We start from the raw sequence: 16,444 nt of genomic DNA, 5'->3' as shown, positions 1-16,444 counted from the left end.
GCCGTGACGGTCCACTGGGAGTGATAAACCCCAGGGAGAGGTCAGCCTAGCATTAACGATGGAAAGAAGAGAGAGCAGAAACCAGAGGCATGGAGACCACTCTTGTTGCGATAATCTAGATGTAAAATGATGAGGGGTGAAGGTTTGGATTAGAATGATGGCGGGGAGGCGGCATTCAGGCACAAAGAGGAAAGAAAACATTCCTGAGACATTTCAAAGGAGGAAGTAGCAAGCAGGTCTTGAGGATAGGCTGGGGATGGAGAGAGAGAACACACACATAATTTCAGTCTTTCTAGTTTATGAGACCAGAAAGTGACTCATTTTCTCTCCCTGCACACCAGTTGACCCCCTCATGGCATGCAGCTGAAATTCAATTACAAGCAGAATTGATTTTTTTCCCAGTTGGAAACATGTGTAATCTTATTTGCTTTGAGCTCTGTTACCCAACCTGAGTCTTGCCTGGGGTTTGTTCTCCCATAGCACTCCTACTTCTAGGATGAAGCGTTCCTCTTAGGCCTTGTTAGTCCTGCGTGTGGTGTGCAGGTTTATCACCCACTAGACCAGAAGTCCTTTGAGAGCAGGGACCATGAGTAAGTACTCAATAAGTGTCTGTTAACTGTTGAAGAAATGAGATCTAAATGATATTTAACATAAGAAAGCTTTGCAGGGACTTCACTGGTGGTCCAGTGGTTATGAATGTGCGCATCAGGGTTACATCCCTGGCTGCAGGATCCCACACACGCCTTGCAGATGGTTGTTGCAACTAGAAAAAAAGTCCACACACCGGAAGGAAGACAAAGCTTTCCAGAAACAAAACTATTTTAAAAATAATTTACATTAAATTTACATAACAGAAGTTTCTCTGCTCCTCACTCAAACCACTGGCCAAGTAAGAGCGGAAACACCTATTGTGATGGTGTTAGGACCACACAATTTTATTCCTTGGCTTAAGGATTGCCAGGCAATAATAATAATAATGCCGTGTAATAATACCATATAAAAATAAAAGTTGCTGTTAGGGGTTAGAATGAAGCACTTCACATATGTTTTACACAAGTTGCTGTATAGTGATTTTTTTCATTTTTTCACAGGACATGAACAGGCACAGATAGGTTAAGAAATTTGCAAAAGGTCCTCCAGCTAGCGTTGGCAACTGAGATTTGAACCCAGACAGCTGGACTCTGGAGTTCCCCTATCCTTAAAGCGCCACTTTGGACTGCATGAACATACAGCTCTGCTGAAGACCTACAGGTTATTTGAAACATATCAGTCTTTTTGGAGGCTTCGCTGGTGGCTCAAACGGTAAAGAATCTGCCTGCAGCGCGGGAAACCGGGGCGCAACCCCTGGGTTGGGAAGACCCCCTGGAGAAGGGCATGGCAGTCCACTCCACTATTCTTGCCTGGAGAACCCCATGGACAGAGGAGCCTGGTGGGCTGCAGCCCATGGGGTCGCGAGGAGTTGGACACGACTGAACGACTTTCACACACAATCTTTTTTAGGGGAAGGGGACTTTGCCACCCTGTATACCAATCCTTCCCACCTTGTTACCAATCCTTTTTTTATGGGGTATGCCCTTAGACGAAAGCAAGGGAGAAGAAATAGACTAGTTGAACTGTTTTCAGACATGTAGACGAGTAAATGAACAACTCCGGCAATAATACCCTTTTACCGATCACCTAGTAACGCGGGAATAACACCCTTTACCTGGCACCGAAATGTTACCCCCTCCTCTCATTTTTGTTAAGGCCTCGCTTTATTTGGAAACTCTTAAAATAAGCGGTCATATGATTCAAACAAGCAGCGGCGCGCCCCCTCCCCGGCGGCCGGGCGCAGCTGTCCGCGCCTCCCCCGCCCGCATTCCAGCCCTCTGAGGTCACGGGCCGCCGCCGCCTCTCCGGATCCGCCCGCCCGCCCGGCCCGGGGGAGGGACGCCCGGGCCCGGCCGCCCCGCTGCTCCGGCCGCGCGTCCTCCGGCTGCCCGGCCCTCGCCGGGCCTCTGCGTGCAGCGCCGCCGGCCCTAGCTGCGGGCCTCCGCCCTCGACGCGGGGGAATGCGCGGCGGGCCGGGACTGGGGAGACAGGAAGCGAGGCGCGCGGGCCCCGTGAGCGCGCCGCGGCGCGGGCTGGAGTGCGGGCGCGGCTGCGGCGGCCGCGCGGCGGGGCTCCGCGGGGCGGGCCGCTGAGCGGGGCGCGCGGCCCCGAGGATGCGGCCGCGGGAGCAGGTGAGGGCGCGGGGCCCCGGCCTGCGAGGCGCGGGGGGCGGTGGGGGCCGAGCGCAGGGCAGTGTCCGCCAGCCGGCACCCCCGAGTCCGGGGAGGACGCGTTCCGACTGCCCAGACCCGAGGCAGGGGCGAGCGTAACAAAGAGAAAACTTCCAGGCTCTCTCCGGTCTACTTGAGGCATTTCCAGAGGGGTCTTGAACTTGTATTCGGAGCTCCTCGGTTGTGAGCGGCTTAATTCTGCATCGGGGCTTTAAAAGTCTTAGGCATGTTTGTGCCTCTCGGAATATTAAGTGCGAGATTTGCCAGATAACTTTGGCGAGGAGAGGAGCGAAGGACTGTTTCGTGGTGATGGCTTGTTTTGGTTTTGGAGTAAAGAGTGTTTACTCTGGAAAAAAAGAATTCTTGGGTCTGCAAATTCCGACTTGTGATTTCTGCAAATCCTGATTAGACTGGCCGCTTTTGGCATGCTCGTCTTATTTTCTTTTTTGCTGAGAAAGCCTTATAATAGCGTGTGCTCGCAAACGCGTTCAAAATACTCCGTGTGCGCCAGGTGACAACCGCTGTATGCCTAAGGGTTGCTGACAGATTTTTTTTTTTTTAACTTTGGGATATGATAGAAATTTTATTCTTAAAGTAGTTGTCTGTTGTTTCCAGCACATTTTATTCGCGAGTTCTACGCATAAATGTGTTCAGGACAAATATGCGTTGGATTTAATGCTATATATCTATACATTATTCTAAGAATACACTTTTAGAGATTGTTTTATTTGAAAGCATTATTAGTAAAATTACACGTAATGAGGACTCTAGCAACAAAGCGGAAAACTACAGGATTCAGAATTTAAAAGTGTATTTGGAAGCTTCTGAGAGGGTATGTAAAAACATTAAAATGAATAAATATCTCAGTCTACCTTTTGAATATTTGAACATGATTAACATATACCTATTTTTTTAAATTTCAAAACAAAGTGACTTTGTAGAGAAACAGAATATCTTAGTATATTTTCCTGCAAAAGCTAATTATGAATGTTTAGTAATCAGTTAAGACTTCAGACCCAGCTACCTTTCAAATTATTTCATATTATTTTACACCTGAAACAGGCACCCCCTGGCCAAAGCATCTTCAATTTCTACTCCTCTATTCAAACATTCTTAACTTTATGACCCTATTTGGTAGCAAATACTGTATATAACTGAAAATTAAGTGTGTAAATTGTTTCACACACACATACCCCTCTTTTTCAATTAGTTTTTATAACAGCTACCAAAATAAAAAAGAGAAAACATTGGCTTGTCTTTATCCTTGATGCAGTAAAACATTTCAGACTCTGGGACAGCACAGTTTTACTCTGCTTCATCAGAGCTTAAGTTGATAATTAAGTTATATAATGTAGTATCTACTGCCTTCAAGGCATAATTCTATATTTGCAGTGAAGAGAATACCATGTTTGAACATCCCCAATACAAACTTTCATCTTTCCTCTGTACAACTTTAACTGTTCTGTTTCCAGTTACCATAATTTGTATGAAAAATTTAAATTCATTACCTTATCTCTTCATAGGGTATTTAGCATATCTATAAGAGTATCTATAATCTTTTAAAATTTACACTCATGGCTCATAGGCACTTTTCTAGTTGAAAGCTTATTATTTCAAGTTTTCACTTCTTGATTTTTTTTTAAACTTTTCATTTTGTCTCAACGATCTATTTGGCTTATACCCTGACACAAACAAGAGCACTGAAAACTGCAGGTAGAGCCCATGTCTTTTCATAATGTCTATTTTCTATTCCCTTCTTTCGAAAGGTGCTTTTACCCTCCAGAGGTACACAGCAAATGCTGTTAAATTAACACAGTGGTTTATGCACTTCTAGTTTTCTTTTTTCCTCTGGCCTTTTCCCTCTATTTCTTGTTTTTAACTTTTATTTTTCTGGCTATCTGTGCATAACCAGAGCTCAAACAAAACCCAAACACAGACAACGAAAGCAGAAAGTCGTGGTTGGGTCATGTATGCAATTAGAGCATGCTTGTAATCTACTTAAGAGCAAGGACGGCTTAGGAATTGATTCCGTTTAGACTTTCTGTGGGCTTCCCTTGTAGCTTAGACGGTAAAGGATCTACCTGCATTGGAGGAGACCTGGATTCGATCTCTGGGTTGGGAAGACTCCCCAGAGAAGGGAATGGCAACCCACTCTAGTATTCTTGCCTGGAGAATTCCATGGACAGAGGGGCCTGGTGGTACAGTCCATGGGGTTGCAAACAGTCAGTCACGACTGAGCGACTAACATAAGCTTTCCTGGTGGGAAGCTCAGATGGTAAAGCGTCTGCCTGCAATGCGGGAGACCTGGGTTCAATCCCTGGGTTGGGAAGATCTGGAGAAGGAAATGGCAACCCACTCCAGTATTCTAGCCTGGAGAATCCCACGGATGGAGGAGCTTGGTAGGCTACAGTCCATGGGGTCGCAAAGAGTCGTACATGACTGAGCGGCTTCACTTTCACTTTCAGATTTTCTGTGGGGCTTCCCTGGTGGCTCAGCTGGTAAAGAATACGCCTGCAATGCGGGAGACCTGGGTTCGATCGCTGGGAGAAGGGAACGGCCACCTACTACAGTATTGTGGCCTGGAGAATCCATGTACAGTCCATGGGGTCGCAAACAGTCAGACACGACTGAGAGACTGACTAGACGTCTCTAAAGGCCCAATGGGGGGCTTCCCCGGTGGCGCTAGAGGTAAAGAACCCGCCTGACTAATACAGGCAGACCTAAGAAACGGGGTTCGATCCCTGGGTTGGGAAATGGCAACCCACTCCAAAATACTTGCCTAGAGCATCCCATGGACAGAGGAGCCTGGCAGGCTCCAGTCCTGGGGTCGCAGAGTCCAACAGGACTGCAGCGACTTAGCACGCACACCCAAAGGCCCACTCCGCCGCCTTGTCCTCAGAGACGCAGTACACTTCAGTGAGATGGAATTAATAGTGTTAGGTCTGCCAAAGCCTAGTGTAAGAGCTAAACGCTGGTTCTCCTCACCTCCGGCCCCCACCCCGGCCAGCCCTGAGAGCCCATCACCTCTGGGGCTGAGGCGCAGTGGGGAAGGCGAGACCGAGAAGGACTCTGGGGTCGGCCCCCTGTGAGGCCGAGAGAGCGCCGCTTCTCCCGAGGACCGCCTTCCGTGTCCGCTGGCTGAGAGAGAGGCCTCGGGGCTCCGCGCGGCGGTTGCCGGCCCCGGCTCAGGGTAACCAGCTGCGACCGAGCCCCAGGCTGCGTCCTCGGAGGCAGCCTCTATTCAGAAGACGACGGAGGGCGGGGGCCGTCCCGGGATTCTGGATATCTGCGATTTTGTCGACTTGTTGAAGGGGGTAAAAAAAAATTCCAAAAAAATCTTGTCAGTGTCCAAGTTCCAAGCTGCCGCTCAAGGCCGTTTTGCTTCCGCCCTGGAATTAACACACCAACTGGTGTGCTTTAAAAAGTTTTACGTCACGTGTTTGGGGTATGGGTGGGACAGCCCTGAGGTAAACGGACCCCGCTCAAACCGCACCCTCGTCTGTGGGGGCTCTAGCCGGGCCCTTTAAGCGTTCCCTCCGGCGTGAGCCCGAGCCTGTCCTCTCTCCTGGAGCGTCCGTTCGGAAACTCAGCGGCAAGGCGGAGGGTTCCGGCGCCGCCGAGGCCGCCGGTTGCCCGGGCAACGCCGCCTGCTCTTCCGGGAGCGCGGAGTCGGAGCCCTCGGCGCTGTTGGCCTCACGGGCTCGTTGAGCGCCTTGCTCACGTCTTTATATCAGGATGGAGTTCGAAGCCTTGTCCCGCTCCTCCTCAGGGCTGTGGAGCCGCCTCGGGGAAGGCTCACCGCCTCTAGGCGCCCCCACCCGGAGACGGGCGCGGGCCAGGCTTCTCAGAGCTGACAGGCTTGGTAACCCGGTCACCGGCGCGTGTAGAGTCTTACAGTTTGTTTATAAATAAATCGAAATGGTGACGTAAATATATGCAAACCGCGAAGTTCTGCAAATGCCTGTTAAGTGTTCACGTCATTTGAACCTCACAGCTGCCACATGTGACAGAGGATGATTCCATTCGGGTTCGGCGTTAATTTGCCTAATTGGGACTTGAACGTAGCTCTTTTGAAGGGTGTTTTGGTTTTTTTTTTTTTTTGACAATTAACTCACTTAAGGGCTAAAGATACAGTTGGAGTATTAGGGAGCCAAAAAGAGTTAACTATGAAAAAAAAACTAAGACTTTAAAATAGAAAGAGGACCACTAATGCTCGCTACTAATTTGGGGCTATAGTTGTGCCAGCCCTCGTCTCGTTTAATCCTGAAGGTAGCCACATGTGGTGGCCACTATTTGTGGAATTGAATGAGGGGTGGGGTCTGACCCAGGGCCTAACACACCTCTGCTGTGAAACTTCTCCAGCCCCTCCCAGATCCTGTTAAGGCCTTGTTTTTTTCCAGAGGGGAGGGAAAGCTTATCGCTTAGATACAGCTTTTATTGATTTTTATTTTTAAAAACAAAGCCGGAGTTGCTGTCGCCCCTGTAACCAGCGTCCCTCTCTCCCCAGCACTGGCGTGGGAGCTCCCATCACATGGTCTTTGGAGACTCTGTTGCTTTTTGATGGCAGCAGCTGCTGGGTGAGCAGTCGGAGACTCCGCGGTGCTCCTCCGGTTGGGACGGGATCGCTTTCTCTGGTCATCACCACCCCTGGACTGCTGGCCGTGCTGTTCGCTTTTTACCCCTCCAGCTCTTGAAGGGAGAAGAAGATGCCACTGCCATTTGGATTGAAACTAAAACGCACGCGGCGCTACACCGTATCCAGCAAGAGCTGCCTAGTTGCCCGGATCCAGCTGCTCAACAATGAGTTTGTAGAGTTCACGCTGTCTGTGGAGAGCACTGGCCAGGAGAGCCTGGAGGCTGTGGCCCAAAGACTGGAGCTGCGGGAGGTAAGCTTCCCCCCCCACCCCCCAAAAAAAACCTGCAGGCTTCTTCCGCCGAATTTTGCTCCTTATTTTCAAGCTACTATAAATGCATTCTGGCTGTGTCTTCTCAAAGTACCTCCCTGGCCAGGATAATCTGGGGCTTCCCTGCTGGCTCAGATGGTAAAGAATCTGTCTGCAATGCGGGAGACCCAGGTTCCAGGCTTGGGTGGGGAAGATCCCCTGGAGGAGGGCATGGCAAGCCACTCCAGTATTCTTGCCTGGAGAATCGCATGGACAGAGGAGGCTGGAGGGCTGCAGCCCCAAAGGGTCGCGAAGAGTTGGACACCACTAAAGTGGTTTAGCACACAGGCACTAGGATAGTCTGAGTTGAGCCTGTGAGCCCCTCTCCCTGTGAGGAAGGAATGAAACTGAGCAAAGAGACCTTTTCTTGGGGATGCCCCTTAAAAGAATTAACAATGCCTGAGATGGTTGGATGGCATCACCGGCTCAATGGACATGAGTTTGAGCAAGCTCTGGGAGTTGGTGATGGACAGGGAGGCCTGGCGTGCTGCAGTTCATGGGGTCTCAAGGAGTCGAACACCACTGAGTGACTGAACTGAGATTAGGTTTTCCTTACACATGTATTGACTTATTTGGCTGTGCCAGGTCCTAGGTGCGGCATGCATGATCTTTTAGCTGCCATGTGTGGGATCTAGTTCCCTGGCTAGGGATGGAGCCCCGGACCCCTGGGTTGGGAGTGTGGAGTCTTAGCCGCTGGACCACCAGGAATATCCCCACAATGTCCAAGTTTTGAAAATGTTTATGTGTTCTCCCAAAATGTAAACCAAAATGAAACAGGAATGCATGTTGGCATCTGCGTGAAGAAGCCATCTTGGAAATGGATCCTTTCAGCCCCCAGGCATCCGGCAGATACCTAGGCAAGTCCTGCCCAAATTCTTGACCCACAGAACTGGCAGCAAGATAAAATAGTTGTTTTAAGCCACTTTAAAAAAAAAAAAGGAATGCATTTTGGAGTGTCCAAGTAGTTCTGACCTTCTGGTATTGATCCCACATGCGTCATCCTGATGTAGTAGAGTTTACTGACTTCATTCATTTGTTCAGCATTCAGTGACTCTTTTGCACGAGCGTGCCTGTGTGCTAAGTCACTTCAATAGTGTCCAACTCTTCGCAACCGCAACCTTTTGGACGGTAGCCTGCTAGTTTCCTCTGTCTATGGGATTCTCCAGGCAGGAAGACGGGAGTGGGTTGCCTCCTCCAGGGGATGTTCCCGACCCAGGGATTGAGCCCGAGTCTCTTACGCCTCCTGCATTAGCAGGTGGGTTCTTTACCATCTGAGCCACCAAGGGAAGCCCTTTGTTTTCCAGAGGTCAAGCGAAACTTTGAGAGACATGTTTCGGTTTGAATTCTGGTTTCTGCATCCATTTAACTGTTTAACCTTAGGTGAGGAGTGTGACCTGTCTGAGCTCTGGTTCCCTCATCTGAAGCACGGGGTAACAGTGGTGCGTAACACTCGGAGTGACTGTGTGGTTTACTGTGCGTGTGAAGCCGCAGCGCGGATAACTCTATAGTCTGTTACAGTGATCACGGGGTTTTCCTGGAAAAGCCCTAACTCAGTCTGCAGCACGTTGTGGCGTCCTCAAGCATCCACATAATGTCTTGCATTTAAAGTGCTATGTAAGGCCTGTGAAGAAAAGGGCTCTAATTAGACCCAGGTCTCTTCTGGTCTTTGACTGCCTGGTTCTGGAGTAAGAGAAAGATGGAAAAGCTAGCTATTTCACTTAAATGTTACGGTCTCAACTGGGAAATCCCGCTGATTTATAGTTTATGAAAAGTCAGGAATAGATAAACTATTCCCCTGGTGAGCATCCCATCATTTCATCAGTCAGTTTTAAAGACGTATTAAGGGCCAAGCACTCTGGAAAAAAACCCTGATGCTGGGAAAGATGGAGGGCAGGAGGAGAAGGGGGTGACAGAGGGTGAGGTGGTTGGATGGCATCACCAACTCAATGGACATGAAAGGGAGGGGTAAGTTGCTCAGTCACGTCCAACTCTTTCTGACCCCATGGCCTGTAGCCCTCCAGGCTCCTCTGTCCATGGAATTCTCAAGGCCAAAATGCTGGAGTGGGTATCATTCCCTTCTCCAGGGCATCTTCCCAGCCCAGGGATTGAACCCAGGTCTCCCGCGTTGCAGATGAATTCTTTACCAGCTGACGCACCAGGGAAGCCCAATGGACATGAGTCTGAGCAAACTCTGGGAGATGGTGAGGGACAGGGAAGCCTGGCCTGCTGCAGTCTGTGGGGTCACAAAGAGTCGGACACGACTGAGCAACCGAACAGCACATAGGTACCGGGAGCTCAGCCTAGCGTCGATACCGATAAGAAGTAGGCACAAGGCCCGTGGTGATGAGGGCAGCAGGAGGTGCTGTAGACATTAGGGAGAGGCAAGGGAGGAAAGGCTTCCTGGGGCGAGTGATGTCTGAGCTGGGACCCGAAGGATGGGGGGTGGGCTGGTCCAGTCTGGGGCTGGAGAAGACTGTCCCCACGTGGCCAGAGACAGAAGGCAGGTAATCTACGTGACACCTGAGGGGGAGAGGTAAGGCTGCAGGCCAGGGGCCACCCCGTGCGGGGTTCTTAAGGTTTGGGGCTTGTCCTGCAAATGAGGAAGTTAGTGAAGAGTTTTTATTTTTTAACTTTATTAAAAAAATTTTTTTTTTTTTTTTGGCCACACTGTGAGGCATGCAAGATCTTAGTTCCCACACCAGGAGTCAAACCCGTGCCCCCTGCAGTAGAAGTATAGCGTCTTCACCCCTGGACTGCCAGGGATGCCCCTGTGCAGTTTTTTAAACACGCACGTGGCATGATTGTTTTTACAAAGCCGTGCCGCCTCTGGAGAACATGATTAGAGAAGAGTGGTTGTGGCGCAGACGGGAGTCCCCTTGGATTTGGATGGGGCTGAGGAGAAGCGAGCCGAGTCTGGAGATGCGGAGGGACTTCCCAGGGTCCAGGTGGATCCTGAGGTTGGGGAATCACCGTTTACCGGATCGCCCCCGAGCGAAGAAACACAGAAGGAAGAGCAGGTCGGAGGGGAGTTGGCGGAGGTGTGGGCCATTCACTTCCGACGTGCTGAGTTTCAGGTGCCAGCTGGAGATGCCGAGCAGGCGGAGCATCTGGGTCTGGAGCTCAGGTGAGAGGGACCTTAGAAGGAAATGAGGTGCAGCGGCCCGAGAAGGGGAAAGTAAACCAGAAGGGCCCGCCTCAGTGACTGGTCCTGCCTACTTGCATTTATTTAGTCCCATCTTTTTTGTTCCCTTTACCCATTTTTCCTTTTTTCCTATTTTTTTTTTCCCCCCTGTGATTTCTTCCTCATGCACCTGGTCTGCCTGTAACCACTAGAGTCAATTTCTTGAACTGTGGTTTATTTATTAGTTACAGTAAATTAACTATGGTTAATTTATTAAGACATGAAAAGTCCTTTATAAGCACAGGTTGAACTGAACCCACAGACATTGCTTTGCTTCTCTGTGAGTCAAGAAGCCCAGAGAAGTTGCCATCTCTTGTTTGAGATGATCAGACTCAGAAACAGGCAGCTTCATCTGGCTGTGGGTATATAATGAGAGTGATTTTTAACAGAAAGGAAGAGTGCTCTAGGTGGGAACAGGTGTGATCCCTAGAAAATGTCTTGCCCCCGGACAGGCTGTCCCACCATTTCCAACATTTTAGTATAGTCATGGTCAGAAAGCCCAAGAATACTGGAGTGGGTAGCCTCTGGAGTGGGTACCAGAAGGTATCCCTTCTCCAGCGGATCTTCCCGACCCAGGAATCGAACCGGGGTCTCCTACATTGCAGGCTTCCCTGATGGCTCAGCTGGTAAAAAATCCGCCTGCAATGTGGGAGACCTGAGTTTGTTCCCTGGGTTGGGAAGATCCCTGGGAGAAGGGAATGGCTACCCACTCCAGTATTCTGGCCTGGAGAATCCCATGGACTATTCCATGGGGTCGCAAAGAGCTGGACATGACTTTCACTTTGTTTTTTCTATTATGACAGTTATAAGGACAGTAATACCATTATAATGCTATACCTGGCAGTTTGATCTGTAGGGTGGTATTTTATTTCTTAAGCTGAATGTGTGATTAAATGATGTTTGTCAGCCTTCATAGTTTTTTTTGACCATGTGAGATATTTGATAGTACATTAAGGAACTAAAAACTAAAAGGTTAATATACTTATATCCAGTGTAGTTAACGTGTGTTGTCAACTTTTTCCTGAACCCACCGTATTTGAGCTGTGAAAAGTGGCTTTTTAAAATGGGGCGGGGTTGGGGGGGAGGATTGCTGCAGGAAAACATTGCTGTTCGTGATAGCAACAGCCTCTTAGAGCTGGTGAAATTCCTTGCATGTCGTTGAGTTTAATATCACTGTTTTAAGAGAGGCTGTCAGAGTCTTCACAGAACGTAAGGGGAATTAGGAAAACTTTCTAATTATGAAAGTGTGTGTTACCAGGGTTTGATGGAGGCAGTGAGACAAGAGCGTGTCACCCATGGGGCAGTGTGTCTGAAAGAATGTTACAGTCTAGAGTGAGATGGTCAGACCCAAAGACCTGGTTCAGAGCGTAAGCCGTGTGTTACCCCAGCTCACTGGGAATTTGTAAAACCAGGATGCTAGGCCTGTACGATGAGATGCAGAGCTCGGTATCTCATCTAAATTATGAAGAGGGCTCCGAGTGTGCATGCCCTCTGGCTAGGCCAGGATCTCCCTGGAGGCAGGCCGTCTGGGAGCCAGAGCAGACCGGACATTGCTCGGCGATCGTGGAATCAGAGAAGTTGCCCGGAAAGCCTTACGTATATCTTCACACGGGGAGCGGCCGTGCCTCCAGGACAGGACGAGCTGCTCCAAGTCTCGGTGTCCCGTCTGGGGCGGTGCTGCCTCTGTCGGCCTCTTGAGAAGGCCAGCCTGTTTAGCGACTGGTTGAGACGTTTGCCAGTTGGGTTGGAAACCCCTGGGTTTGGGTCCCAGTGTTGCCCCTACCAGTGTGTGCTCTTGGACCAGTTACTTAATTTCCCAAGCTCAGGGGTTTTTCATCTGTAAGTTGGGGATGCTGATATTATCTCTTTGACAGGGGTTGTGAGGATACAATCTTAGATAGAAAACTTAGCAGAACACCTGGTATTCAGGAAGCTCTCGGTGAGTGTTATCCTTCAGCACCGTCTTATTCTTCAGCACCATCTTCCGTATTTGTGACTCCCATTTCCACTCTATGCTGGCTGACCTCTTCAAATTAACTCTTTTCTTTCTTTTGTAAGTATCTTTGCTTCTTCCTTTTACTAACAGAATACATGTTTGTTTCATAAAATGTTCTTATATTGATAGTACAAACAAGTGTAGTGGCCACTGGTAATGGTACTTCTTACCTTACTAAACAGAATTTTAGTATTCCATTGTAGTTTAGCAGTTATGTTGGAACCTCTGTTTTCGTGCCAGTGGTAATTAATTTGTACAACATCACTGCCCACAAATAGAGCTTCAGTAGGTCTTCTCTGTTTCTTCCCTCTTGCTCTCAAACTAACCTCTAGGATTTAAACAAACAAAAATAATGAAATTTTGACTTAAGGTTTATATTTTTTCTCTAAGGCATGTTTTTCTCAGGAATTCTTTTAAATCTTATATTACATTTGATAATCACATTTTAATTGTGCTATCATGGGTTTTAACTAGATTCATTGCAAAATATTATTTATTTTCTCAAAAATTGTTTTTATTCATTTATTATCTTGGTTGTGCTGGGTCTTCGTTCCTGTGTGGGGGGTTTTTTTTTTTCCTCTAGTTGTGGCGAGTCGGGCCTCCCCTCCAGCTGGTCCAGGCTTCTCCCTGCTTGCGGTGGCTTCTCCTGCTGCGGAGCGTGGGCTCGGTGGTTGTGGCTCCTGGGCTTTGGAGCTCAGGCCCGAGGGCTGTGGCGCGCGGCTTAGCTGCTCTGCCGTGTGTGGGGTCTTCCCGGATCAGGTGTCTTCCCGTGTCTCCTGCACCGGCAGGCGGATTCTCCATCACTGAGCCACCAGGGAAGCTCTTTCTGCAGCTTCTTGCTCAGTAGACTGCCGTTGCTCCATATGCTTTTAATCCTTTTGTGTGTGTGTTTTCATTCATTGATACACATTTATTGAAACTTACTAGGCACTCTGTGCCAGGGGCCTGTGCCTGGTGTTGCAGTTTATGGCGTTTCGGAGGACCCAGCAGAACTGGTTTCTACCCCCGACCCCCCACCCCCACCCTCACGGCACCTCACATTCATATGATCCAGCTATTCTGCTGCTTGGTGTATGTCTTAGTCCACTCAGGCTGCTCTAACGAAATATCACAGATGGCATGGCCTATAAACCACAGAGTGATTTCTCACCCTTCTGGAGGCTGGGGTCAAAGGTCAAGCTGTCAGCTTGGTCCAGCTTCGCTGAGAGCTCTATCTTCTGGCTGGGAGCTTGCTGGTATCTCACTATGTCCTCACACGGCAGAGAGCAGGGGAAATGTAATTTTTTTATACCATGTCTTTCTTTATCCTAATGTTTTTATTCAGCTTAAAATTGCACTTGGTTGGAGTTTTTAAGTTTTTAGATCTCCAGTTAGGGAAACAGGAAATTTTAAAAATCCTAGAAACCTTTTGGGGGCTTCCCCAGTGGTCCAGTGGTTAAGACTCTCACTGACAGGTCTGGGTTGGATCCTGGTCAGGGAACTAGGATCCCGCAAGCCCCTTGGCATGGCTAAAAATGAAAAAAAACCTGGAAACCTTTTGAAGATAACGTTTTCATGCTTCTGCTATGATACATTATGTGTTAATTTTATAACTTAAGTTTTACAGAGCAGTTTTCTTTGAGCTGTTTGTGAATATTTTGTGTAGAGGGAACAAGGATCCCCATTGTTTTCTGCATGTATAGCATAGATAACATAACTTTTCGAAATAACAGTTTTGAAATGGTTACTAAGCACCCCTAAGGTTTTGTTGAATAAGTTGAAAAGTCTAGCAAAACTTAGAAGTTCTTATTATGGCCTCTCATTTTTAAATTATAATTTGATACTTGGTTACTTTGTTCTGATTTATCACAGATACCCAGAAAATGTTTTTAAACTTGTATTTGAAATGTGTCACACACATGCCAAGTTTTTATTCCTTGAAATGTAACCTCTATCCTAGTAGGACTGTCGTCTCACCAGTGTCTGAAATGGTGATTCGACTTTCAGTGTAGGCTGCCCCAGTGGCTCAGAGGTAAGCAGCCCGCCTGCAGGGCAGGAGACAGCAGGCGCGACCCCTGGGTTGGAAACATCCCCTGGAGAAGGAAAGGCAACCCACTCTAGAATTGTTGCCTCGGAAACCCCATGGACAGAGGAGCTTGGCGGGCTATAGTCCGTGGAGTCACAGAGAGTCAGACATGACTAGGGGAATAACACAACCTCCACCACCTTAGAGTATGTGGTTGCTGAATCAGTGTCTACTTAGTTTAAAAAATAAGGTTCTTGTTTTGAGTTTAGACTGATAAGCAGAGATCACAGTTCAGTTAAGTCAGCCTTTATTTGCTGTATGATTTTACTTCCTGGAGAGAGTTGAACATTTACAGAGTTTGAGCGGAGGTAGCAGAGAACCTCACGGAGAAGACGATGGCACCTCACTCCAGTACTCTCGCCTGGAAAATCCCAGGGACGGGGGAGCCTGGTGGGCTGCAGTGCATGGGGTCACTGAGAGTTGGACACGACTGAGTGACTTCACTTTCCCTTTCATGCATTGGAGAAGGAAATGGCAACCCACTCCAGTATTCTTGCCTGGAGAATCTCAGGGACCGGGGAACCTGGTGGGCTGCCGTCTATGGGGTCACACAGAGTCGGACACGACTGAAGTGACTTAGCAGCAGCAGCGAACCTCTTTTCTTTAGACTTTTTTCTTTTTCATTCTGGGATTCTTCTGAAATACTTAGAGTGTGTGTTTCAGAGGCTCTCTGGGGTGAGATTGCTCTGTCAGGGGAATGGCAACTTCTTTGCTGAACTTTAAACCGATTCTTCTCACAGTGTTTCTGGCAAATGGGGACAGTTTTTGGCTGAGGGATTTGTTGGAATCGAAGAGGAATTGAGCATTAAATACAAACCATTACTCTCAAGCACTACTTTAGAAAGTGTTCTTGGCTACCAGAGTGTTTTATTTTAAATTAGTGTCTTAGGTATTCCAAATATCCACTGACCTTATCTTGACTGTTATCTGAGTAGGCCTCAAGAATTTCATGCGCATTTCTGTCTGTACTAGCTATTTTCATTTGGACTCTAAAAATAGCTGAAATATGTGTAAGGTAAGAGTATAATACCTGCACACTTTTTAGCCTTTGGGCTGAGCAGTTACTCATTCAGGTATGTATGTTATAAAACAGGTAAGGTTGACTTATAGACAAGGATCAGTAAACATTTTAGTTTGATCTATTGGACCATCTGAAGCAAATTTAAGTCTTAGATTGGCCTCTCTACCTAAATAAAGCTTTCCAAAGTCCAAACTTGATTATAAATGAGCAAGGATTTTTCTTGATTCTTAGATTTTTCTGTTACTTCTCTTACTTGGTCTAAATGATTAAAACTAGCCATTTAAGTAAGTAGAGGGATTTTATATACAAACATGGAGATATTATGCATTTTACAATAATGTATCACACAAGTTATTACAGAAGCTGGACACCTGTTTACTCAAAGAAATGGAGTGTTCAGCCTTCACTGAACTTCTAATAAATTTAAGGGCTAACGGTCTGATGTGTTCTTCTGCCAGTGCTGGATTTTTCCCCTAAGAGACATTGGAGGTGTCCCTGAATGTCTCTCACCAGTGGTCTGTCCCAATAGTGTGGTCTCGTGACCGTATGGAATTGAGAGTGAATTTGCTTGTGTACAGAGGTTTGTGAGTTGGTACAAAGTGGCAGACAGGAGCTGATGGTGTTTAGGGGTGCTCTCTAAGTTCTTCATCATCCTTGGTGCTTATGGCTTCAGATCTCATTCCTCGTGATGCTCGATGCTGTTAACATAACCGCTTTCCGCCGCCCTCCTTGTGCGTGGGTGAACGCTGTCTTGCTGAAGCTTAGCATCTCTTACCTCATTTGATCCTCGCAGTGAGTTGCGCATTATCTCTTCCATCTTAAAAGGAGGAAACTGAAGTTCTGAAAAATAGGGTGATTTGCAGTGCTAACCTGGGCAGTCATATGGCTAATATGCAGAAGAGCCAGAATTTGAGTTTGTATCTGTTAGACTTCTGCTTGAACTTTGACTTTTAAAGTTTTTTTTTCCTTCTTTTTAA

At 47.8% G+C, this 16,444-nt stretch overlaps 1 protein-coding gene across 1 annotated transcript in view; it reads left to right on the top strand.

Annotated features, from left to right (window-relative positions):
- The first annotated feature begins 1,903 nt into the window (after positions 1-1,903).
- PTPN21 (protein tyrosine phosphatase non-receptor type 21) overlaps positions 1,904-16,444 on the top strand; it is a 75,456-nt gene continuing 60,915 nt past the window's right edge. The window contains exons 1-2 of the mRNA XM_043472719.1: positions 1,904-2,222; positions 6,769-7,147. Of these exons, the coding sequence (XP_043328654.1) occupies positions 6,968-7,147 (180 nt within the window). The 5' untranslated portion in view covers positions 1,904-2,222; positions 6,769-6,967. The remainder of the gene's footprint in view (positions 2,223-6,768; positions 7,148-16,444) is intronic.

This window comes from Cervus canadensis, chromosome 6, assembly GCF_019320065.1.
Source record: "Cervus canadensis isolate Bull #8, Minnesota chromosome 6, ASM1932006v1, whole genome shotgun sequence".
Classification (NCBI taxonomy): Eukaryota; Metazoa; Chordata; class Mammalia; order Artiodactyla; family Cervidae; genus Cervus; species Cervus canadensis.
The sequence above is the reverse complement of the archived record's forward strand: the minus strand, read 5'-3'. Positions and strand labels throughout refer to the sequence as shown.